At 33.4% G+C, this 27173-nt stretch overlaps 2 protein-coding genes across 2 annotated transcripts; one reads left to right on the forward strand and one right to left on the reverse strand.

Annotated features, from left to right (window-relative positions):
* The first annotated feature begins 2298 nt into the window (after positions 1-2298).
* Positions 2299-14194, forward strand: LOC120343515 (dynein axonemal intermediate chain 7 homolog). Its single transcript, XM_039412716.2, has 16 exons — positions 2299-2483; positions 2589-2753; positions 3465-3608; positions 4254-4391; positions 4973-5119; positions 5983-6163; positions 6883-6966; positions 7293-7414; positions 7857-7932; positions 8562-8746; positions 8915-9134; positions 9605-9819; positions 10285-10458; positions 12609-12719; positions 13245-13387; positions 13900-14194. Exons 1-16 carry the CDS (start codon positions 2481-2483, stop codon positions 14120-14122), a joined length of 2331 nt encoding a protein of 776 aa, XP_039268650.2. The 5' UTR covers positions 2299-2480; the 3' UTR covers positions 14123-14194.
* A 780-nt stretch (positions 14195-14974) lies between these two features.
* Positions 14975-26485, reverse strand: LOC120343516 (crk-like protein). The gene is made up of 4 exons (XM_039412717.2): positions 25902-26485; positions 24712-24813; positions 23095-23199; positions 14975-19715 (listed from the first exon to the last, which is right to left on the reverse strand). Exons 1-4 carry the CDS (start codon positions 26412-26414, stop codon positions 19593-19595), a joined length of 843 nt encoding a protein of 280 aa, XP_039268651.1. The 5' UTR covers positions 26415-26485; the 3' UTR covers positions 14975-19592.
* Between the last annotated feature and the right edge of the window lie 688 nt (positions 26486-27173).

Genomic DNA, 27173 nt, shown 5'->3' on the forward strand with positions numbered 1-27173 from the left:
AGCATGTTTCTTTCATTTAGCAAGCTTGTAATTGTGTTTCAGATTGTTGCAGAGGATATTTTCGCATCTCCAATACCAGAAGAAACATTGCGGCTCAGATTTCTTCTTTCTAACTTGTAGCTATTCTAACCTATCTCCATAGTCAGTTTATTTCAAGTTCGTGTTCATGATAGTATGCCTTTTGAATGAAAAATTTAAACATATTCGTTTGCTCTTAATATTCTTCCCTCATGACCATTCCTCGTAGAATGTTCTAAAGCAGCGTTTCCCAAACTTTTTTGGTCACGAAACACTTACGCTTTTTATCTCACCTCGCGGAACACCAGGAAATAAAAGGATAAAATTGATAAAAAAAGAATGGTGTAATGCAGCGGCTCCGAAAGGGTGCGCCGCGCACATAAACATAGCTAAATTATGACTATTTCACTTATTGCATTTATTATAAATGTGTTATTGTTTCTTATTTTAAATGCTGTGTATTTGAATCAATAAATTCATTTTACCTTTTTATGTCGTTTACTTTCTATTACGTAGCGTTTGCCTCGAATGTAGCGTAACAATGGAGATATAATTACTTGATGCAATTTCGCGAGCTGCGGTTTATTTATTTGCTGAATTGAGTTTAGCGAACATGAGTGATTTTTGAGCATTTTAAAGTAAAACCAGACAGAGATGGAAGAAGAAGAGTTGACTTTTTGCCTCTATTTTTTTAGGGCTACACATTTGCCTATAGCAAAACCCAAAAGTTTGCTGTAAATTTGATGATGAACTTGACAGTCAAAAACCTAGGCCGACAGTAAACGAAAATAGCACTACCCTCAAAAAGTCCACTTTGGGCCGACGCTGACGCGATATTGACCGGTCACCAGTTGGGCTACAATTTCACGATCATGAGATCGCCATGGCGACCAATTTAGTCGTGATTTGATCCCTTTTTTACGGAACACTTGGACGACGCTCGCGGAACACAGTTTGGAAAACGCTGTTCTAAAGTAACGTAATCCATTACCCTGTACTTCAACACAATACACTGAAGAATACAAGCCTTGCCAATGCTCACCTTAATGCTATCCCAAGACCTTCCAAGTGCAATACCCTACTGCAATCTATTTATTCTCCGCAACACTATGTTTTATGCATGAAAGTAAAATACCATTTACTTTTGTTTGTTGATAAGAACTGTTTATTTTACAGTGTGGCAACATGACAGGACATTATGAACACAACGCGATGCTTAAATAATTCATAGGTCTCGTTACCGTAATAAGATTAACTTTTCTTAACCAGTGTTCAAGCTTTGCCTCATTGTCATTTGGGACAGAAAATAATTAATCTATATTAATAAATGGCTCTTACCATTTAAAGTAATTTTTATGGTGATATAAAAGAGCACTAAATAATTAGAGAAAAACAATTCCAATGATTCTCTGTGTAACAAATTTTAGAAGAGGATGAAAATTGAAATATATTTGATGATAAATATAATAATAATATTGATCGCTTGTTTGAATCAACAAAACATCAGTTTCGGATTATTTACCATGTTTTGGATGCTCTTCTGAAGACCTGTCGGTTAAACAAAACATCAGTTTCGGATTATTTACCATGTTTTGGATGCTCTTCTGAAGACCTGTCGGTTAGTAGTATTACCTTTCTGCTATTGACGTTTGGAGGTCAACCTATTTGGAATAGATTATTCATGTTGAGAAAAATGATTTTTTGTAGCATAAATATTTCAAAAATGTTTTCTACAAAGAATACCGATCTGTTAAATAAACTCAGTCTGAAAACCAGGAAAATAATGTGGTCTGTCCTATTATAAAATCAATATGTCTGCTTTCTTCTCCACGAAAAGAGAAAATGAAGTCCCGGGTTCGAATTTCGCAAAGCAACATATGTAAATGAACTAGACTAGTGAACACTGGTGTTCCATGAACGATCTTCATGTGTATCGCGAAAAACTGTTGTTTTACAATCTTTTTCTGATTTGGTACATTTTATGATGACAAATTGAACATATTCAAAACAAGACAAAGTCAAGTAGAAATCAAAATTCGAGCCAATGATCAAGTATTAGGTTTTTGTCAGCGTTTTGTGGTCTGATTTTGACAAACCTAGGCACTTCTTATCCTAAATTTATGTAAATTTGCTACGTCTTTTTACAACTCGAGAACACGAGCTATTGTTCGTTTCGATATTTCTTTTCTATGCCAAAATTACTGAGGGTAATTATCAATTAATTGAATCGTCTATTTCCGAAAAACCCCAAACTATCATTTGATGATCTAAAAAGTCTTCGGCGGATGAAAATATATTCAACAATTCAACTCTCTTGCGCCATTTAAGAATCGCTCCAGTATTCGTTACCATGGATATGTAATACTTTTCTGAGGTTTCCGTAGCCGTTCGTTCAGTCTTTATTTGATTTTCTAGTTTCCAGTGAAAGAATATTCGAATATCTAGCGTTGCAAAGCTGAGAAATGGTAAGTTCGTTTATATATATCTACTTCATAATAGCTAAATTCTGGATTTTCTATGCCAAAATAAAAGATTGAGATGAACTTGCATGTACAAAATGTTTAATTTAGCCTCCCAAATCAGCCAATCGTTCTGGAAAATCCACTCCAACCAAGGGACAAAGTCGCGGGGGAGAAAAAGATAAAAAGAAAGATGAAGAAGATATTAAGTTACAAGAGGAAGAAGAAGCAAGAAAAAAAGCAGAACAAGAAGAAAAGGAAAGATTGGAAAAGGAGGTAGGCTATTTGAATTGGTATATACAGTAGGGTACATTTCAGCATTTCTTCGATTCCAAGATGTCCAGACATTTGGTTCAATAAAACAATCACTTTATTTTTCTCTAAAACGTCTCATTTGTCTCATATGATCAAAATTGTGAATGCTTGCACTTCCTTTTTGTTTATTGTGCAGAGCCAGTTTGTCATTTTGAGTCTATACGAAGGCCCAGAGTGTCTCGTATAGGAGAAGTTTGCACCCACTGTTATAACTGATGTCTTTCAATGTGGGGGCTATTCTTGGAATCGGAGAAATGTGCCTACTGATATGTTTTGATTTGGCTTTCTATATCAGTATATGACTGTAGAGATTGCAATCTGCGCAACCAGTTTTGGTTTAAGTTCGCAAACCCTGAGTCACGAGCCAAGTCGAGTCACAGGTCATCCTAGTCTCAAGTCAAGTTTAAGTCGAAAGTCAAGCCAAATCACGGATCTAAGTTTTACTGACTGTTAGTTGAGTCAGAGTCATTTCACTCAGATGACCCGAGTTGATTTTAGTCTTTGACAAATAACTCGTCCAACTCGAGTACTCAATATTTCTAACCAATAATGCAAACACTGCTACATCAAAGTGCTAACCATTGGCCGATCTTTTGCATAAACAGTATGTCCTGCTTTATATCTGGTAGTATTTAAATACCATTGATGAATATGAATGTTATTTCTCATCAGCTTAAAGAGAAAGAAGAACTTGCAAAGCTTGAAGCGTTAGAGGAATCACGTCGAGAACAGCAATTGAGAGAAACTGAAGATAAATTAACTGCTATTAAGAAGCATGTGGAAATACTAGAAAATGACAGAAGAGCTCATGCAGCAGTAAGAACAAAATTTATTTGAATTGAATTACATGATTTTATTTTACCTCAGTTTTCTATAAAATGGGTAGGGGTTGCTTCTTGAAGAACTGTTGAGGTTCGTCGCGACGCAATTTAAAATAGTTATATATTTTTTTGTATTTGAATGATGTTTATCCTCAATCAACTGTTCAAAGTAGACAATATTCCTGCTTCTTTAAGCAAATCTCACACTGGAAAATTGCTCCAAGCGAGGTCCTGATCCCTCAAATAAAAGTGAGAAGAAACTTTCCTCACATAAGCTTTATAAATCTCTAGTTGGGGGTGATTCTCCAAATTTCCCTTTAAATCAGTATGTAAATATTATAATAATTCAGTTTTATAAAAGCGATTTTCAAAAATCATCTTATTTTGATACAAAATATTATTCCAATCTTTTATTTATTTTATATTTTGCAGAAATGTCGATATATATTATGAAATTCTAATAGTTTAGGAAAACAGCAATTTTTCTGTAATCTCATCTCACAATGTAGATGCTACTGCAAACAGTACTTTTTGACAGACTCATTGATAAATTGCAACTTCCTTATATAACCTAGACAAGAATAGATTATAATGGCCATGCTTGATTTTATATCAAATAGTTTTTTATTTCATTATGCAGTGGGGAAGATACATGAGATGTGATGGAAGTCCAGATCCCACCATTCTTACTCAGATAAATACTTTCATTAATTTGACAAAAGAAACTGGATCAGATGAAATCAATGTTATTTTGGAAGAATTGAAAGATATTTATGCTGTAAGAATCAGTTTTTTATTCTTCATTTGCACCATTATTCGTATTATTAAGGATATGCGTTTTTATGCAATCATTCCTGATAAGGATATGTGCACTGTAAGTATGAAGCCGCTATTTTTGGAAGAGAAGCATTAAAAGTATATTTCATAATTACAAGGAATTTCCTTTTTTATGTGAAGTGGCAAATTATACTATTCGAATAAATTTGATAAGTTTTGGCCATTTTCTTGCCCAACACTCAATGTTAATCTCACCGTGTTCACCAATTAATTACTAATATAACTCTATTGATTTTTCTTGTCATACAAGGAAGTTTCGAATCAAATAATTTTCTATTTTTCATGCATTCTAAAACCTATTTCCAATAGAATATCAAATCTATTCTATATTTGAGTATTTTTAAAAAAGAAATCTGTGGAGAAGCTATTTTAAGGTTTATTTTATACTTTCTGAATTGTCAGAAATGCAAAAAAGTTGATATTTTTTTCATCAATTATAACCAATTTTCAGCGCATTCGAATAGTTGTTTTGGACACCCTGCCATATCTATCAGTATTAATAATTGAATTTCTTTATTTCAGTTAATATATGAACTGGATTTTTTATTGGATGACACCCCAGAAGAAGATGTAACACCAGAACAAGAGACTGAATTCAAATCAACAATGCTGGCATTACAAGATCTCATTTTGCAACGATACAATGAAGGAACATTAAAAATTCTGAAAGTAAGATTGAATATGTTGGATTCATCTAGCTTACTTATTTCCCTGGTCACAAGTAATTTTATATCTCTCTCACAGCAGCAAATCTGTATGCAGTATACATTGGTAGCTTACAAATTGAATATCCATAAGTAATTCAATTTTTGGCTAGTTTTCATGTCCTCACTTTGAAAAATCGAACTTTAAACAGTGTTGCTATTCAATAACAAAATAATTCAATCTACTCAGTGTTTTCCTAAATATAACTATTTATTAAGAGATTAATGCTGCATCTTAGCATTTATATCCCTGTGATGCAATGACCTGGATAATAAAACTTTCGAATTGACTATGTTAGCATCACAGACAGGTTAAAGTCTTGGGTTTGAATTCCATGCCCACGACCTCACTCAGGTTGTAACAAATTAGGTATGTATGCAATGCAAAAATGGACAGATACCGGTCTTCTTACATATCAGTGGCCGCTTACAAATAGACTTGTTCAGAGTGAAAAACATGTTGAACTTTTTTATGGAATAGTAGTCAGCTATTTTTAAATCTGACTCAGGTACTCCCGTAGTCTGTGTACCTGGTTAGGGTTAGGCCATAATTTTATTTTAATTTTCCTTATTTTAGTTCTATTAGGAGTTGGGGACTGTCTGTGTTAGAAAAGTGAATATACCCCTTGCCCATAGGTTTCAGTCCCTTTACACGACTTGATGTAAAGTAGGCGAACAAAATTAGTTATCTACATATTAGTACACACACTTCTGGACCGCCCTGATTCTCACAGCGTAAATGGAAAATTTTTATCCATGTTTCATACTAGCCAGTGTATTTGAAACAAAATGTTTTCAAGTTGCTCGTAAACTGTTTTCTTTTTCCAGGAAGCCATTAATCAAGCTGACACTGAGAGTGGAAATTTACAAAAAGTTATCAAAGGAGCAAATGAAACTATTATGTTGTGGGGGAATCTCAATAAAAATCCTCGATTCAAATCATTTACTTTTGAATCAGAAGCTTTTACCTTTGACTTACCTAAACCATTGGCAATGGCTGAAATTGCAAGTATGTTTCCTTAATTTAATTGCAATACAATACTTTTTTTTCTTCAAAAACCTGATTATATGGAATTCGCTACCTTATAGATGTTTCGGATCTCGCATCAATCATTGACATGTAATGCACCGGTACTCCCGTAGTATGTGTACCAGGTTAGGCTTAGGCCATAATTTCATAGCGATTTTCATTATTTCAGTTCTATTACGAGTTCGGGGAGTACCTGTGTTAGCCAAATGATTATACCCCCTGCCCATGTGTTTCAGTCCCTTTACACAACTTGATGTAAAGTAGGTGAACAAAATTAGTTATCTCCATATTGGTACACACACTTCTGGAGTGCCAATGTACCACCCCAATTCTGTATAGTTTCAGAAGTTCTTTGCTTCTCAGTTGGCGCTGCTTACTTTACTCAGAAATGAGTCTCCTGTGCTTTTGAGTGACTTTTCTTTGGGCAAATTTTTTCAATAAAAATGACATTCTCACTTCAATATATCCTAGACTCAGTTAACTGTGAATCAAAATCTGATTCCATATCTTGTAATTTTACATAGCGATTGTCAACTGGGCCATAGTTTTTGTAAGTTCATAGTTCTGTTATTTTATTGACTAATTAAGCTCACAAAAGCTATTTTCTTCTGTGTGCCAGAGTTGGTGGCCCATACATGAGTACCCTCCGAGTTTAACATTAAGTAAATTTTCATCAATCTTGTATCTTCTATTTTCAGTAAGAAACCTGACAACAAAATATGATTCTTATTCTCACCAATGCTCAACATTTTATCCCAAGCAAAAAAAGGTTCAACCAGCAGGTAATGAAATTTTTTATGTCAGAGGTTGCCAAACTCATGACGCTTTTACTTTCTGTATTATAAATCATGACGCATTTGAAAGGTAATTTTTTGGGGGAAAATGAAAAATAAAATAATTAATTTTTATCTCGCTCGTTTAGTGCTTAACATGGAAAGATATAAAAAAAATTAATATTGTGAGAAGACTATATCAGGCATTCTCGTGTATTACATGGCTTAAATGTGCATGTACTCTGAAACTTTTTCTTACTAATAAATTTTAATGTAAATTAATTGAAATTTTCAATTCATATTACACTGTTCTCTAAAATTGTCTATTCTAACAGAAGAAGAGGTCGTGAACCAGGAAGAAGGTAAACAGGAAGAAGTTGTTGAAGGAGAGAAAACAGAAGAAGGAGGAGAACAAGATGCAAATGAAACTAAGTCAACCGTTGATGATGGAAGAAAAGTGAGATTTTTTTTAAAAATTAAAATAATTTTTTAATCTTGTATCCTGCAAAATTTATTAGACTATTTTAAAGTGACGCACTCACATATCCATTAATTAAATGCACATATGTTTTTAATAAGACTTTCCTTTTCGAAATTTTATAAAAATTGAGTCAAATTTTGTTTCCATTTTTATTTTCTGTAATTTGCATAGTAAAAAGTAAATTTGTCATGAGTTTTGAAACATTTTTTTCACCCTGACATAAAATTCTTGCTTGATTTAATTTTATTGCTCTGTATGGTGGAAAATTGGACTACTGATTCGGCATATTGCTTTTATAGAATAATTACAGAATGAAATTGTGATTTAGTGTTCAATAGCAGAAAACTTTCTTTTTTGCATTGACTAGGTCAAATATACTGGTAGCATTTTTGTCAATAGTGATCTATTTATTGTTCAGAGTGCATTGAGCGAAACTGCTGGATCAACAAAAGAGGGAGAAGTGAAAGAAGTTGAGGGAGAGGAAACTAAAGAAGGTGAATTCAATTCAGAGAATATGATTTATGATCTTCATCTTTGCTGTTTGGCCTAACTTCTGGCGTCATAGGGGTTTTTATACTTCATTTTCACACCTAAATTCCAACCAAACTTCTGTATAAGCAGCTGATCTTAAGTAAGGATGCACTACCATTTTTGGAACGAATGTAATCCTTCTGTTTTTACATTGCGTACCCAATTTATTATGGCCTGATTGAGATGGTGGGTGGAGCCAGAGTTTACTTATTTTCATTAAAGATGGAGTCATGTTTTCCAACTGCCAGTAGTCTGAGTCGGAATTTTGAATTCACTGGACTCTAATTTTAATACCTTCAAAGGTGATCAAACTTCGAAGAATTCAAGCTTTTCCACAGCAACTCTAAAGGCTTTAAATTTACCAAGAATTAAAACAATCTGTGAAGGAGTCTTGCGTACTCTTTTTGTTATTCAAACTTGATTATCTCAGTTCGGAGTTTGAAGAGTTGAAATTTTAGACAACCTAGAATTGGAATTATAATATTTGTCAACTAGAAGTCACGAGTCTATATGAAATTTTCCTCAACCCAGAGTCGAAGTGTAAATTTCTCCCAACTTTGCCTCCCCGTAACTGAGCACTTCTAATAAACAGGTGATGATGCAAGTACTCCTGCACCTGAAATAAAGATTGATGAAATCGATGAATTAGATGATGATATTCTCGATGAAGACGTTGTTGATCTGAGACAATATCAACAGATAGGAGGAGTATTTCATGTTGATCTTGTAAAGCTTCCTCCACAACCAATAACAGTGAAAGGTTGGACATTGCGTCAGGTGCAAAATTTTAAATGCTATTCTGCTTGATTTTTTTCAACAGATGTTTATCAATGATATTAATTCCCCATTTGATAAATTAGTGCTTAAATTCAGATATCAAAGGGGAATTTGTAATCACTGAAAAAAATTATTGTTTATATTCCTGGTTATATTAATTTTATTAAGGTTGTTGATGAGCCAATCACAGTTGTTGAATATCCATCAGAAGCATTTGCACCTAAGCCGTCATCGCGTGCTGCATCTGCCAAGGAAGAAAACCGAGATACAGAGTCTCCTTCAAAATTTATATCAGAACAAACTCAACCTCCACTCGGACTTTCACTCCAGTTACCATCCGACGTCATGTTTTTTGAAGAACCTCAAGTTGCAAAATGGGATCCAGAAGGTGAATATTAGAGATTGAAAGAGATTTATATCATCACATCATTTTCTTATCACATTATCAGGTTTTTCTTAATGCCAAGACAAATTATTCTTTTTGTTGGGCCACTACATTGTCAACATTATGTAATCAGTGACACATTATTTGCCTTCTTCCAGACCTGTGTCAAAGTGTTTTCGTGGCAAGCTAATATCACCCCATATTTGTCTTTGAAAATGGCTTAAACATAATTATGGCAAACTACCCGGTACTAATATGAGAATAGAGAATTTTTATTTCCGACCTGTAATAGCAAAGTGAAACACATACTAAACATTTCTTGAATTAATTATTATTTCGCTTCGTGGGAAATTATTGAAACTGCATATCATCGACATCGATTCAATGTGATAATATTGATACTCTAAGATGTGTCTAGATCCTTTTCCATTGTAACCAGACCAAAGACTGTAATCTGGTTATTAATTTTTTAGATTGTCATTGGAAAACGACAGGAGTCAATGATATTGAATACACTGAAGAAACAAAAAGCCTTTCATTCAAAACTAGAAACTTTGGAACATTTTGTCTGATGCAAGATTCGCACGTCAACATGCCATTTCAGCAATGGGAACTTCGTCCACTTGGACTCAATCACACTTTACTCACAGTCACAGCAGCTATTGCAGAAACTTTTATTGAAATTAAGGTATGTTGCCCTGATGAGATAAATTAGTTGAAGACACCAATGACTACGATGAATAATAGGTTCTCCATTGTAAATATTCTTGTTCACTTCGAAATCAAATAGTCTGTTTTTTTGATATGCCAAAAATATTTGAAATATCACAGAAGCACAATATTTATCAGACTAATACTTTGCCGGATAAGAATTTTCAGACATGTTGCAAGTCATTTAACAAACTATATTTATATGAATGAAGAAGTTCAGTTAAAAAAAAAACATTTTTAGTTCGCATGATTCTCTGGATAGGGTTCGCCTTTAGTGATTTTTCGCTTTTAAATCTTGACTCAGCATATAAAAAATTTAGATCTAACTTGTTTTAAAAATCATAAAAAATCCATTATTGATATGTCAATCGAAGTTTGAAACCGTGGAAAAACTAGTTTGAATACATAAAAATAAAAAAAATCTTTCGTTTTAAATGCTCAGGAATCTGAATGTAGATTACAAGCACCAGAAGATGTTGATGCTCGTGCAACTGAATTGAAACACTTGTATGAAAGATGGATGAGTCCCAGAGATCTTATGATTGGATTGAGACAAGCCGGAATAAATATTTTTCCTGCTGAGGATTCAAATAAATTTGTCAGCATACAGGAAAAGGTATTGTTTGTGTATTGTCTGAATAATTTAGATATCACGGCTGATATTAGCAACATCCTAATCCAATATAGTTTATTTAGCTGTTGGCATTTCAGCGACTTGCAATATTGTTGCTCAGAAGATGAGCCTATACAGTATTACTTCTGAGTGCGTATTACTGTGGTTTGAGAAAAAATAAACTGGCAAGGTCACTTAGGACTAGAATATTGTATGTAACAGTACTGTCTACATTCAATCGTGCCAAACCTATCCTCTATCGAGTAAATAACTTCTGGGACATCCAGTAATAAGCAGAAAATTTGGTCAAAAAGCTGTTTTTTGAATTGAAACCAATTACCGTATATTTTCGCACATACGCCGAGTTTAAAACACAAAAAAAAAGTTGCCAAACTAAGGGGGCGGCTTATACTCGCATACCTCAGATTGCATAAAAAATTCGACTCATTCGCGCATGACTTTGATCACGCAACGAGATTGACATTTAGCTAACTTGCCGGTAATTCCAAACGCTTCAAACCGCACCAAGTTCTCACGATAAAGAACGCACACACACAATCGCTTGTGCCGGTGTGATTGTCTCATCATACAGCTGATGGCTCGTACAGTCTGTGATTGGTTGTTAAACACGTGACGCTTGTACAGTCTGATTGGCGTCGATTTACGGCCAGCGTTTCGTGGTGAAACGTTATCATTTAGTGCACTATCGCGGTACAACGCAAGTAACGGCGCCCTCATTTTGATCACCTTTACGATATGTTATCCTTTTCAGTTGCGCTGATAAAGACTCTTATCTCCGTTATAATTGAAATATTTACCATTACATATGCATGACATCGCTTACGCTGTTGAGGTGATGACACAATATTTAAAATTGAATGATAAATAAAATTATTCAAATCGCATTACGGAGCAACATCGAAATAATGGAGCTTGTAAATATGTCACAAAATGACATTCATTCTAGGACGTTTGAAAATCCTTTTAATAGCAACTTCCGAATCAGCGATTTATAAGAATGTGTTAATACAACATTCGATTTAAAAGAAATTGTTTTATGCTGATCCCTTCTGTTTTATCCCTTCATTAATACAAATCACCGCGCATTGAAAAGCAATATAGACGTTATTAACATAAATTTACAAGTAAGAATCAGGTAGAATAATACTCACAGTCACATCATTAATTCTTAACAATAAAACCGTAATTTCAATTATTTTGAACAACCATTTAACTGAAAAGTTGAAATAACATATGAATATGGTGTGATAAATATTGCTGTACGTCCATGGGTTAGGCAACAGCTGTGTTTTCCGTTTTTTTCCTGAATCAGCAAAACGGAAGGGTCATAAATCAATTACGTTATCTCGTGGTAGCGTTTTCTTTCTGAAGTGCCGATATCGGGCAGGAAGTGCTTCCCACGTTTTTGTTTTTAAAGGATTAACACAAATAACAGCTGGTATACAAAGTCAATTAAATAATCGGCAGACACTTTGGCATACATTATAAAATATATCAGCCCATATATGAAGCTTACACAAATCATGTTTGAGAAGACTTGCGAAAAATAACCAAATTTATTGCCGTTGCCGCTCAGGATATCTCGACTACGTTAATATAAAATAAGGATTGTAAAATATTTTCAATCAAAAATGTTCTCATGTCATACATTCGGTACTTCAAGTCGGCGCTGATTTAATTCCTTTTATGTTGACAATAATCCGCAAAGTGCTGTCTTCCATTACGATTTGTAGAAACGGCGTATATGCGAATTTTTATAAATTCACTATTTTGAAGCTGGTATTAGGGAGTCGGCTTATTCGCGAGATAGGCGTAATTTCGAGAAAATACGTATCTTTAGAGTTTAGATTAAAGCATATTTATTTTGAGTGTGACCAAAAGAGTAATTGAAATGCTTTCTAGATATTGTAAACAATTCTCAATCTAATTTCAAGTAATTCCAAGTACAATCTCTCTGTACTTTGCACTCAACATTATCTTATTTACTGAAAGCTATACGTTTTGATATCGTAAAACCTAGATTCTATGTCAGAAGTCGTGCGTAAAATAACGTTATTGTAACAGCTATAAGTGAAAAGCCTTTTGTTTGTCACTCGAATAATGAATACTGTTGTTTCTTTTTCCACCCTAAGGTGCTAGATTTGGAAGAAATTTATGAGCAAATGGGATTATTATCATCAGCTTTTGCTTTCTGTTGGAGCAAATGGAATGCATCAGTCACAAAAAATCAGATTGTGTTACAGGTAATATCTTTTTCCATACACTGGTGTTATCATATATGAAAAATCATATCGTTTTTATGATATTTACTACCGAAGAACAGAACAACAAAGAGGTATACTTGAGAAAATTATTATTTTATCTTTGATTTGGGGCAAAATGGCATGAGCATGTTTTGGACATGTTTGACACATTCCACAGAGTGTTTCATATAGTAGTATAATCATACTCCTGTATTATCAATTCAGCTTACAATCAATCCATATGACCTGGTGACATGTTGTTGACGTTATTGTGCTAATTTTACACATATTGAAACGGACTGTATTCTTCTGCCTCATAGTTTTTTTTACTCCTGATCACATTTTCTTCAAGTCTCACATTAGTCTGCATTTACTGCAGGCCTACGCACCACCATATTTCTATTTGATTACAGTTACTCCTGATAAGTCCTTACTTTTGAGAATGTGCATGATCTAGCTCCAAGCAAATTTTTTTTATGAAATTCTGATATCCAAATCTAATACTTGTCCGATATGAATTTTCAGGTGGCACCATGGTTGGGACATGGTGACACAAGGAAGATGGAGGCACCACCAACTGATGTGTTTGTTGCTCCTGTCCCTCCAGCTCCTAAGATAACAGAAGATGACTGGAGTTTATTCTTGGTGGATGAAAGAAAAACACACAGGTGAGGTGGAACAAGGTCATGTGTAGGATTTAGTATTGTAAGTTTTATTCTATTTTGCCAAATTCACACTCAACACGTCTGTACTAAAAATGATATTTTGATTTTGTGGCAAAAATTTTATTTTTAATGTTGCAATATCAATGGGATAATGAATAAATAAATTTATCATTAAATGTCACTGGTGCTATACAAAATCATTCCTTGAGTCGTGTATGCCAAGGGTTCCCACTCTCAACCATTATGTTCTTTTGATATGCTTCCTACAGTTGTAATTTGGAGATAAATGCAGCACATGGTTGGGCATGTTGATCGCATTTTCATCAAGACTAAAAGAGACATACCTGCGTATTTATTTCGATTAAAATGCAATACAACGTACACAATTTAATAGTAACTTTCTCAAGGTAACAGTCCTCAGGCCATACCTAATGTAAAACACTTAGGATCATTTGAACTACGCAGACGAGCATTTATAAATTATTGTTCTACACAAAAATACTCATCATTAACAGGCTGGAGATAACTGAATATGACGATGATTTTCTACCTACTCATTCGCCCGGTGCCGAATTTCACTCCGATCTAATGCATGCAGTTATAGAAACACCGTTTTTGGAAAAACCTCATTTGCCTGTGAAAGACCAAGTACTCGATCGTATTAATTCTTCCGATAAAGTTTTTGTACATACTGTGATGACCTTATTGAAAGCAACAAAGTGCATTACATATTCATAGATTTTTCGTACTGCATGATTTTATTTAAATTTTTAAAAATTTATATTTTATACAAGGAATTGTTTCACATGATTGAGGCTATTTTTGGCTGTACACCCCGGAGTGGAGAGATATAAAGGGACTGATGCAATTAATATATTTTAGATAATTCAGCATGCCCAGGTTTTATGTCTTACTTCAAACTGCTTCGCCGATAGTGTCGCTAAAAGTTCATTTCCTGATTTTATAATAAAATAGGAAAGTTGACACAGAGTAATTTTAACAGAATCGCACACTCTTTACCAGAGGATTAAGCTTCCAGCCCTCAATAAAATACAACTCTGCTCACAAGTAGTGATTTAAATCACCATCATTGGTCCTATAGCCAATGAAGATTCTTTTTTCAGGCTAAGTGAGTGCTGCTGCTAAAGTGGTATGTGACGTAATGGTGGAAATAAATCTGTTATTATCACAAATTTTCTCCTATTTACATCTGGCCTTTGTATAAATTGCATGTCAAATCAGTCAGTTCGTAAAACAACCTTGAATTTTAATACTAAGTTGCCTGGCATGATGTCATATCATCTGATTTTATATTATTCATCATTCTATTCTCTATCGTTCAAGCAGCCCTTGGCATCACAATGGGCTGTCCACAACTTTGCTACAACCTTTGTTTCGCCAAAGGCACTATTGCAACTTGCAAGATCATATACTGGAGTCCATTTTTGAGCAGATTGTTTCGATGGACACCATAAATACATGCACACCGTCTCGATACTATGTCGTCACTCGTCATGTATGTTGTTTTAAATTTTAACAAATGCTCTACCTATATGATATACCTGTCTGCAAATACATCTTGCAAAAGCATAAGCAAAAAACATTATATTTGACATCTTTTAAAACAGTCCCAAAAACTTGTGCACTCGAATACTGGACATGATATTGCATTCGATATCACAATAATTATTTGACGAGCAAATGGTCAGTTCACACGACGCAAGTGTGCGATTGTCAGTGGAATGGAAGTAGTTATGATATGAAGTTATGATAGACCACGGGATGATAAGTGAAATGCTAAAGCTAGACAGAGTTTTCATAGTATATGAAAATTAAGCAGCAATTAGACATGAGCTGTCTTGGAGAACATTGTAAACCTCATTAACCGTGGTACTTACATAATTTGTTCCGATAGGCTCTAATTGTACTCTGGCATTATTCAATTAATATTGGAGCTAGAGTCATCATTTTATACTCTCAGAGTCTGGTGAAGACCAAAGCTCTGTGCCTCTGTTGGCAATGCATACTAAAATGTGCTGAAAAGTAACTCCAAATACTTCAATACGGATTACCTATGGAATTGCAACAAATAAGGCGACATGAATCGAAAAAATAGTATGGTAATTACTTCGTGAAATCATTGATTACTATGTGTTAGGATCAAATAAAAAGACATCAAGAGAATTTGATAAAATAGTATTAAACAAGGCAAAAATAATATTAAGCAGATTAAAAGGAAAGAAAATATTTAATATTATCATTATTTACAAGTATTCACACGAAGACAAAGATAAGCTTCGAATGCACAACCTTTAGTCCACGTGTGTATGTGCAGAAACTTCTTACAGAAATGATTTTGTGAATGAACACAAAATGAAGTTCACTTCCTACTTCTTTGAAAGTTCAAAGTCCAACACATTTATTTCATAAGAGGCACTTTGGTAACATCAAATCATAATAGTGAGTATTGAACAAATAAATGTGCTGTTACAAACAGATGCATTTTACTTCGCTAGTGAATTTAATTTACTAAAAACAATGAAAACAGATTTTCTGGCATAATTCAGATTGGTTTCTTATATAAGCATACAAATTGATCAGCCTTAAAATCCATTCAACCCTTCTCTTCCCAGTTCCAGAAAGATTGAGCGAACTGAAAATCACTATTTCAATATGAAAAATGATGATTTCAAAATCTTTTGTCAAGGTGAGATAGACATTACCTCATACTGTTATCAAAGTATAACCCACATATAGATTTCAAAATTGAATATAGCAAAAGCACTGATATTAGATCATAATATAATAAAAATACAACCATGAGGCAGGATGTAAGCAAAATAGACATATTGAATATTTTTATCTCCATGAATACAGGTTTATGAAACTGGTAAGTTTATGTTGTAACCTACATGCAGGGCTGGGGAGCCGGAGCCGTGGTGATTTGTTGGGGCTGGAGCATTTAGAGATGGAGGTGAAGTAGCTCCAGTTCAAGTAAATTGATCCCGTTCAGCTTATATTTTCAAGTTGAATTTTAGAATGTGAGACACTGATATCATGGTTGTTTAATCCCACTTTCCCAAAACCTTATTTCAGCTAATATTTCATGGTACAAAGTGAAAAAGTTAGGCTCTGGAGCGCAGCTATTATGATTTGAAATGAGTCCCCCAGTCCTGCTTCCATGTCTGTTTACAGTATGTATGTTCCAAAATTTTTGATTAATTCAATCCAATTTTCACATTAACAAGGAACATTCGAGACCTACAGGAATTAGTGCAAGGTAATATAATAACATTTATTGGTATGAAATAAGAATCAAAAAGTTATCGATAATAAGAATAAAATTGCAAAATATATAGGATAATGATTAGTTCAGAATTAAGTAAACATAATTTCGCACTTGGAAACATAGGTTATTGTCGGCCAAGTATGAAGTATGTAAAAATCAAGTCAAAAATAGAATTTCACATGATTCACATTTGGTCCACACAAAACTAAACCAAGAAAAAGATGGACGTAATTTAATTCATTGGCGAAAAAATAAATCTTAATTGATCTGATTATCAATTTAATTGATTATTTCAACATAGTTGAAATATACTGTTGATAGGAAAAGATGAAGTTAGGAGAAAATCATGAAATTAAATTAGTATTTACCGTAATTATCACCATATAATAAACAAAAACAATTTGCTGCCTTGGGGTAGGGATGTCCATCAATTGTCTGTGCAAAATAAAGACGAGGAACCAGTAGCAATTCAAGCGTGGCCAATCAAAATGCAATAAATTTGATGGACTTCACGCAATCGATTAGGTTTTGGGAAAAATCAACTAACGAGATTGATAAAGTATGTAACAAATCAGTTTCAAAAACAAACTTCACAACCATAGTATGTAATTTTTTGAGATAACTGAGTGAATATTAAGGAATTTGAAGTCATGTTTTTCAAGCTTACTTATATTCATAGAAACCTGATCAGAAACATAAATTAACATCTCTTCAAATAATTATTAGTATTTTCGTATTATTTGAATTTTAATTTAGTTGAAAAATAACTGAAGGTATAATAATAGGTCTCAATAGTTGAATAAAAAAATTGCGTAATGTTAATTCATTTTTAATGTAGTGAGTATTTTTGGAGTTGTAACATGATCAGGAAAATATATTTCAATTTATAAAAGATATTATAAAACAAATATATATTTCTTAAAGCAGAACACAGTCAGTGATCTTACTTTCTACACGTCCGTATAAGAAACACATCTCTTTTTAACAAACACACAGTTGTTCACTTTGTCTAAACGACAAATAATTCACTGTATGTACATAGTTGACATGGAGTAGTTTACAGACCAGCCAATAAATTTCAACCAAACCTAACTCTTGTGTGTTGACTTAACATTTCATAGCGAGATTACATTCTTCGAATATTTTTGATATGTAAGCAATCGATGTGACAAGCTTTTCATTGAGCAAATTCAAGAGTATTATGGAATGTCTTGTATACGATCGCTCGGTTTTCAATTTTGCTATGATATATATTTGAATCAAAGATATAAACATTTCAAGTGAGGATTTTGAATATTTGCGGGAAGTTTACAATTTTAAGATGGAAGATCAAGGTACGCCATTCTGGGATGCCCATATCTCGATAATCTGATATTTTGGATATTATGTCTCGCAACTCTTTATGATTTTTATTTTTGTAATAGTTGAGCGATCTATTATCAAAAAAATATTAAATTATGTCAAACTTTGTCATGTCAAATTCAACGCAGAATAAGCAGATTTTATAGAAAAAATTCAACGCAATATTACAATTTGAAGAAGAAAAAAAATATTTTCAAAAGCATTAGTTCGAATTGGCATCATATTTTTCCATGAATGAAACTCATGCAAATAACTTAACAATGTTCATTTCAACCTTAAATAAACCAAAATAATTCATTTTGAAATGTCAAATGCCTACTATAATAGATTCAGGAAAGGAATGCTTTATATACAAAATTACGCGTATGAGTTGACCACAAAATATCAATCAATAACACTTAGTATCTGAGGACATATATGTTGATCATATAGCTGGCAAAATTATGTCTACTAGACCATATCATTGTTGTGCAGAATACACGATAATGAAAATTTAAGAAGTGCAATAATTTAATGCATTTTTCAAGTATATATAGCATATTAGTAGATGGATCACTTGTCAAGACTATTTTTGAAGGTTTAGTGAAAAAAATATTTATTCGCAATAGTATGACATAATGATTTGGGAAAAGCATTCACAAACCAATTCTTTATTTGTTTATGAATATTTCCTCATAAACAAAGAAAAAAAACAGAACAAGAGACAAGATTCCAAATATACTCAGGTCAGGTACTATCTAGTACTATAGTGCCTCCAGAAGTACCAAATTAAATTGCTTCTTGAAGTATGTCTAAACAAAATGATCACCAATTACTGTGTCCATGAGAAAAAAAAGTTAAATAATCGCGTTTGAGAGGATTCTCTTAATGGTCTTTACACAAGAGTGAACAGCGGACAGTAAAAGAATACTGCATTCTAATATGAATACTCAAGCAACTAAATTCATTGAGTTAATATTTTGACTCGTTGCCAGCTATATATAGTATATTCAAAAATGACCAGAATTAGTGTAAAGAATTGATTGGAATTCTGATGTATCAAAAAAACTTCTAAAAATATTTTGTCGACTTTTTATCCACGCTGGTTTATTGAAGGAGACGTAGTTATATTTGGATCAACAATAAATCAGTTTGATTGTCCAAAATAATAAAAATTTAAAAATAATTAGAATATTTAGAAATGGACATCCCCACCCAAGATTCGAAAGCATCTTTAAACAAAGAAACAATATTTCATGCTTGGCCCTCAGTTGGAAATAAATTGATATTTCATAGTAAGATTAATCTGCATAAACCAATCAACGATATTCAGTCATTTGATTATTTTTAAATAAAAAATAAAAGCTAGAGGCGTGATATTGGCAGATACATCTTAGGTGTTTTTGGCCTGCTCCATGCTGTCTATACGGAGAGCAGTTTAGTCCACAGGATCACCGACCGACAACACGCCTACGTTAGCATTGAGCGTACAACTGGGAGGTGCAGCATTGCCTCGGCCTACAACAGTTGTTATATGTTTCTTGTTGTTTTTATTTTCACCAATTTTCTTGTTATTTTTTAGTTCCCGGTATTATCAATCAGATCTACGTGTGTGAAAGGAAACGTCCCAGAACGATTTCCAACCCTGCCTTCCCACTGACCATTTTTATTCATCTTTGTAACCAGTATCATGTCCCCAACCTGAAAAATATAAAATTCAAATAATTGGAAATTTGCTAGGTTGATCCGATAAAGTTGAAAAATGTAAGACTGAAAGCCTTGTTCCAACGTTAGATAAATGATATCTGAAAACAGCTATGATTAAACAATTATGATTATTGTTGTATCCAACTCTGTTGGATGGGTGCTCCCGAAGTATGCGAACCAAGATGGCGGGCATCGGAACGTAACATGGGTAACAGGTTAGGGTTAGGTGATAATTTTTTTCCAATTTTCCTTATTTTAGTCCTATTATCAGTTCGAAGACTAGCCAAGAGCCTCCCGTAGTATTTATATCTAAAATTATGGCCTAACCCTAACCTAGTACACATATTACATTCCGATGTCCGCCATCTTGGTTCGCATACTTCGGGAGCCCCGTTGGATGTCTACTAGAGTCTAGAGCGGGAACCAAGGGCAAATTTAACTGTTTTTGGAGGGAAAATTTTACCCGGTATTTGTAGGTATTGACTATTTATTGACTTATTTACTATTACTGTAACACATATTTATGCACATACAATAAACTATTCAAACTATACAAGAGCTGGATGTTGAATTCCTTACATCATAGATGTTTCCTAACCGTTTTGACTTGAAAAGCATCAAGTATTGTGGAAATCTGGTTTAACAGGAGTACAATGACTAATTCTATATAGTTTTAGCAGTTCTTGCCAGTCCATAACTTTTGCTCAGAGATGAGTCTACTCCACTTCTGGTTGAGAAATTGCAGTGCCAAGTAACATTGTCAGTTAAAGTACTACGGCATGTGATTTTATAAAAAGCATAAAAAATAAAACAAATTGGAAATGTCTCCAAATATAAGCATTTGTGGATTGGTATCAGAGATAGAATACGAAATTCCATTGTAGCCTACTTGATTTGATTTTTAATTAACAGTAGCAACTGTAAAACATCTCCAATAATTTACATAACCATTTACATAACCCATGTCGTAAAACTGATGGTTTGTTTATATAATTTCATAATCATAATAATATATCAAAACAAGCTTCAAATTTGAGATAAAATAATTCAGAAGTAGGAAATAATACATATGTAGTGACAACAAGAACAGAGAGAAAAAGTGACGTTTTGATTATTTGTTTAGCACACATGACCAAAATCTATGATAGCTTGAAAACATTAATGAACGAACATCGGATTCTGGATAAAATATTGTAAAACTATACTCTCCGCAACTTCACAGAAAGTAAATGTGAGTAAATAAATTTATTTAATGAGGTATTCTTGGGCATTAATTTTTCAAAAATACATAAATTTTTCTAAAATAGGATTATCAAAAACATAACACCATGTTATTATTGGGGGATTATCTTCACCTTAGTCAGGTAATATTATTGTCTGTCATGAAATATGACATTGCATTCAACTTATTGTCTACAATGACTCAATTTCCACAGAGGATGCCACAACACAAGTATAATAGGTTATGCTCGTATATCACAAAGTCTTCCAATGACATCACTGGTAAACCGCTAACATTATAATAAATAACAATTCCGATATAACCATCAATTTGGACTCCAATTTGAGCTTGTTTTAGTATTTAACACTACCAACATGGCACACTTTTCAGTTTCTCAGAATTTTTATAACGAAACTTTAAACAGTTTTTGGCACATGTATCCCCATTTTTTATTTGTGCTGGTGACATTCGAACATGTTTATAAGAAAGTTTTTCCATGAGCATTGTACCTGATTGGCAATACACATCTTATGTAGCTGATCTGAAAAGAAAATCTTCTGACTGATATGTCAGTACAATGGTACAGTACTATGGAGGAGGTCATTCAAATGGCAATAGGGACCATATAACCATCTTCAAACCTAAGTAAGATGCTGAGTTAAAATTTCGCTAAGCCACAAAAATGAGCTTGTGCCAATGTAAATCAACAGCAATAATTCATGATTTATTTCCCTGCATCATTCCAATTTCCCTGATTCTTCCCCACCAATCTATAGTGGCACACGAGAAACATTAGCTTCACTTTGCTATGTCTTTCAGAAGCTTAGACTATTATTCACATTTTCACAAATGATTCAAATAGACAAAAGACAATCAATGGTATCTATCGTATCTACAATTAAATAATTATGAGTACGAATGAGGCGACAGCGATCACATAGAATCATGTTCAAACTAGATTTGTTATCAGAATGAACTGCTGTTGACTAATGCATTTAGTGTATTCCGCACTAGGTAGGAATTAATACTCTCTACTGTGGCCTGTGGGCATCGGTCCTTAACATGGGATAGAGGTCTCAAATCAATTTCTATTTTGGAGCTTAATAAGGGACTTGTATCATGCAAGTCATTGGAGTTCATAGTATAACAAACTTTCAATCAGTGTTTCATTTTAGATATACCTGGGGATGGTCAATACAGAACAATTTACAACTCCGACTAATGCTTTCGAATACGAAAGACGTTATGATCGAGTACCCAATATCCAGAAATCAAATCATTTTGGCACCGATTATAATACAGGTAGTAGTCCTATAGTTTATATTAAATATTTCCCAACAACAAAACCCATTTGGATGACGATACACATATTTTTATATCAAGAGTCAAAACAATATGGCAAGTACCTAATACCCAGACAGAAAATCACCTTGACTCATGTTACAACTACAGTTTCCAATAATTAACCGGCATGTTCCAAAATGACGAGAATGGATTAAATATAGCTTTTGAAACTGGAACCTTTCCCATCTAATGTGACATGACTACTGCACACGATACTGCTGCGTACAACAACAGATAATTGACGTTATTAATCAATAAATTGACCAATTAGAAACAAGGATCTACTCTTACAATTTAGGATCAGAAACAATGAATAAAATCCAGCTAAGCAGATATGAGCATCCCTTTAGTTCAATAGTGTAAAACACCTCACCTTTTATGAGTAAAGAATTGGAAACTAATACCTCATTAAACAACAGCATCTACCGTAATATACCTAATTTTGTATTCTAATTATAATAAAACTAAGTGAGATTGATGGGGAAATTATTTCACTATTGCTGTTTTATGATCACTATTAACAATTTCGGATATTTTTAACAAATACCATAAATGTGATATTGTGATTCACTCCTAAAGAATGCATGTGGGTGCTTACTGGTGTCATTTTGAGATAGTTACACTTATAATGCATAGTTGACAACAGTAACCGCTTGAATGGGAAAATTTGTTTTCTTCGTGGCTATGGAAACCTTTGCTTTAGCAACATAAATCAAAACTATACGTTAATAAGGAAAAAACGATAATATAAATATGGATACAATTTTCCCATGGGGTAAAACATAATACAAAATGAAGTCATCTTACTTCAAAAGCTAGTGAAGATGGGTCATATGCATTCGGCACTCTCTTCATTTTCGCTCGAGCATAGACTGCTGTTTTTGTTACATCAGGCATTGAATGTCTGTTTAGCTGTAATAGATAAGAAGTCGCAATGAATCAACTGATATCATACATATCGTAATAGTGATAAATGTATTTTTTCTGGTGCAAAATTGACTCAGTATATTTATGTCTTCAGTATTGGTAATTCTGTATCATATTATAGATAATAGATATTGTCTGATATACAAAAATCAGAGCATTATGAACAAAATACATTTTGAGACTTTCCACAGAGGTTTATAAGCCTTTTAAATTACAAACAGATAGATACAGACAATAAAAGATGGCTTTATACCAGGGGTCGGGAACCTTTTTGGTCAAGAGAGCCATAAAATATACATATTTCCAATTGCATTTCCGTGCGAGCCATATAACATTTCTTCACTTGATCAGGCCTGAAATGTTTACTCAAAAGTCAACACATACAATGTCAATATACATTTAATGTGATTTCTGATGCTGCATGTAGTCGCTGCGGGCCTTGAACGGTTGCTCACATGCAGCCCAAGTTGAAATCTACGATTCTCATCACCTTTTTTCGTTTAGGCATCTCCGTAGTGTTTTTAAAACTCTATCGCTTTGTGATGTCACAATATATGTTCCAGAATCCCCTTGTTTGTCACAATGCCTGTCTGGTGATTATCTCACATAACATAGACATGTGCTGGGCGCGCGTTCTCAAACGTTTTGGGAATTTCCTGCCAAAATTGGCTATAAAAGAGTTTGAAATCTTGTAACAATAGTAAGCTTAGTCTTAGAATATTAGATTTTTCTGGGAGCCATATGCCGTCACCAAAAGAGCCATATATGGCTCGCGAGCCATGGGTTCCCGACCCCTGCTTTATACCATACGACCATACATAGGAACATTTTTGAACACTATAAATAAGAAAATATGATAAGGAAAATCTTAGTGATCTCTAAATACAATCCATTCTATATAACTTATTTCTCCATCTTACTGTGATAAAATAAGTAAGAATAGGTTGAACTGGATAAGATGGTGAATAATGTAAATAGGATTTAGGAATTATTAAAACCAGCCAATATTAAATAATTTGCAACAGAAAGTGATATTTTATACAATAGTGATTCCAAAATATAAAAGATTGCATATGGTGTGCCATTACTGAACATGAAAACTACAATTTTAATATTCAATAGTCATCATTAAACGAGTATCATGCGAATCAAATAACAACTCATGTAAACCATGATCTAATTTAGAAATTATTAATTGATAATGATTAAACGTTTAGAGATTAATCAGCTGACCTAGCTGACCTATTGACAACATAGCCCTAATTTATAAGCTGTGGTACACATCCCACTATTTCAGAATGCAAAAGATTCATATTCAGTTTAAAACATATAAAACTTCCATTTCTGAAAGAGTGCAAAATAAAGCAAGGATTATAGCAGCACAAATTGTGCTCATAACAACCATTGCCTGTCAAAAAATTCCTTTACATCACAATATATAAATCAATGTCAGCGAATGTTAATTTACTTAACAGATCAACAAGAACGAAAAATCACCTGAGCTAGGCCAGGTTGTTGATATGCTGGCATTGATTTTCTGTTACTTGGATTAGGAACAAATTGTTTGACATATGGTACTGGAATTTGTCCTGTCTGTCCCTGTAATTAATAACAATATAATGCATTAAATTATATCCAACTAATTATTTATAATGAGATAATTAGAGACAAAAAGTAAACAAGGCTGTAAATTATCTCATAAAGATTCCCATTTAAAGGTTAGTTTCTTGTATTATAACTGAAGATACCAAAGAATTCAGTTTAATCAAAATTTAGAGTTCTTTTTATTCGCACCACATCCAGGGGGTAATAAATAGGGAAAGCAAAGCTGAACGAGAGAGATTCCAGATTCCTCACAATTGTTTCAGTGGCTACTTATGCAGGGCCTTGTTCAAAACAGGCATTAGAAAGTGTAGTATAAGATGATACAATATGAATCAATCTCAATTATTTAAAGACATAATCAATTGGATTGCACAATACTAGAATATAAACTATTCAGACATAGTCGTCTCAAACTATAACAAAAGAATATGACTCTTTTTAAATATTGGATTGAAAACAAATGGCATCTCTAACAAAAACTGTTCCAAAAGTGATTAATATTCACTGTGGGACAAGGTGAGTAACTATATATATTTGTTTTGTTTTGATGAGCACAGGATGCCAAAGAAGTTCATGAGTGGTATTCAGTATTCATATGAGCAAGAATTTCCTTTCAATTATGATCATTGTCAAATTTTACAAAGCACACATTTCACACACCGTTAATCAGATTTTGCAATAAAATAGATCAACTGTACAATATTTATAGTTGAACCAAATAAAATGGTTCAAATCAAAGAATCCGCTATTCTGAATATATCCTGAAAAAATATTTTTGAATACAAAATAACGAAAAAAAAGAGAAATTTTTGTGAATCTAGAGATTGGATTGTGAGTGAATAGGATCCAGGAGAGTTGGGTGTTAGCCAAAATTTTTCTCAGCTCGCAGTCAGGAATCAGACCCAAACTTTTATCCAAGTTGGAGTCGGGAGTAATAGCCAATGCTAAATTTCCCCAAACCTTATCACCTTGCTTATATCTAATCAATGACCAGAACAAGTATTTTTTCTACCCGTTTCAGTAAAACTACTGACAAAAATACTGATAAAAAATGAATAAAAGACCAATACCGATTACAGTACCTTTGTGTTCCTGGCAGTCCACCAGTTTTCTTCTGGTTTTCCAATAATTTCTAATACTTCCCCTTTGACAAATGGTAGGTCTTCGCCATCATCACTTTTAAAATCAAATAACGCGACAACATTTTCATTCAACTCTTTCTGTAAGTTTTGTACTCCACCATTTTGCGAAGGCCCGTCCACGACAGACTGCTGCTCTTCTTGTTCTGCTATGGATGGTTGTATTAGCGTAGTCGTATCCAAATAATGAACTTTGTAAAATTCTAAAAGTTCTGGTAGATCTCCAAAATCTTGTTCGCCTATTTTAAGCCTTCCGTTCACTTGGTTTATAATGTAGTGGCTCACTTTGCTATTTTCACTAACAGACAAGACATAGTCACCAATGCATGTATTACTGTCTCTTACAAGGAATGTGCCGTGTGTTTTTCCTTGTAATCTTTTTTGTGTATCTTGGCGACTCAATTTTCCGCAGTACCATGATGCACGATCAGATGAATTAAATGAAGCAGCAGCCATTATAATGACTGACTAAACACCACAAAAACTTAAAAGAAATATAACAACTGTCAGTTAATTATTTTCAACTTCCCAAAATATTGCACCCTTCAAACAGAAAAAAGCACTCCTTTTGTCATTAGATACCCTTAGAATGAATAAATCCCCATTCACATCTACCAGTCTACAACATAAAAGATGAATGCAGATATAGCCAATCATATTTACGCTCATGATGGCACATCTAAGATCTCGATCAAAGAAACATGCATCTCGAATGAATAGAATTAAAAGCGAGCTTGCCTCCTCCCTCGTGTTTTCACTCTACTAAGATGAAATTTGTTATAACCGCATCATAAAGTACATTTTACTGTTACCGGAACTTTAATTACCTATTACAATCTGGACTATAATTTGGCAATAATAGGCTCTAATTTGGGGAATGAAATGGTCTCGCCCACCTCTCCATGCACCCAATTCTAGCAACTTTGGTTGGGCAACTTGGCATTTGACTCCAACTATAATCAGCTTGGCAATATGTTTTCAATAGAATCTTCCTTTTATATTTTAATTAACGATTAGAAAATCGATCAATTTGGCAATGGCAACCATTACAAAAATATCAATATGGTGTGGCAAATAATTTTTTTCTTTTCTAGTATTTATTTATTTTTTTTTTGTTTACTGTATAGTATACCCTAAATTTATCGCGTTTTATTCTTACTTAAATAACTTCTCAGTGGTTTTGTGTGTGGCTGGTGGGTGCATGTGAGCGTGTGT

Source organism: Styela clava, chromosome 3 (genome assembly GCF_964204865.1).
Source record: "Styela clava chromosome 3, kaStyClav1.hap1.2, whole genome shotgun sequence".
In the NCBI taxonomy this organism is placed as follows: Eukaryota; Metazoa; Chordata; class Ascidiacea; order Stolidobranchia; family Styelidae; genus Styela; species Styela clava.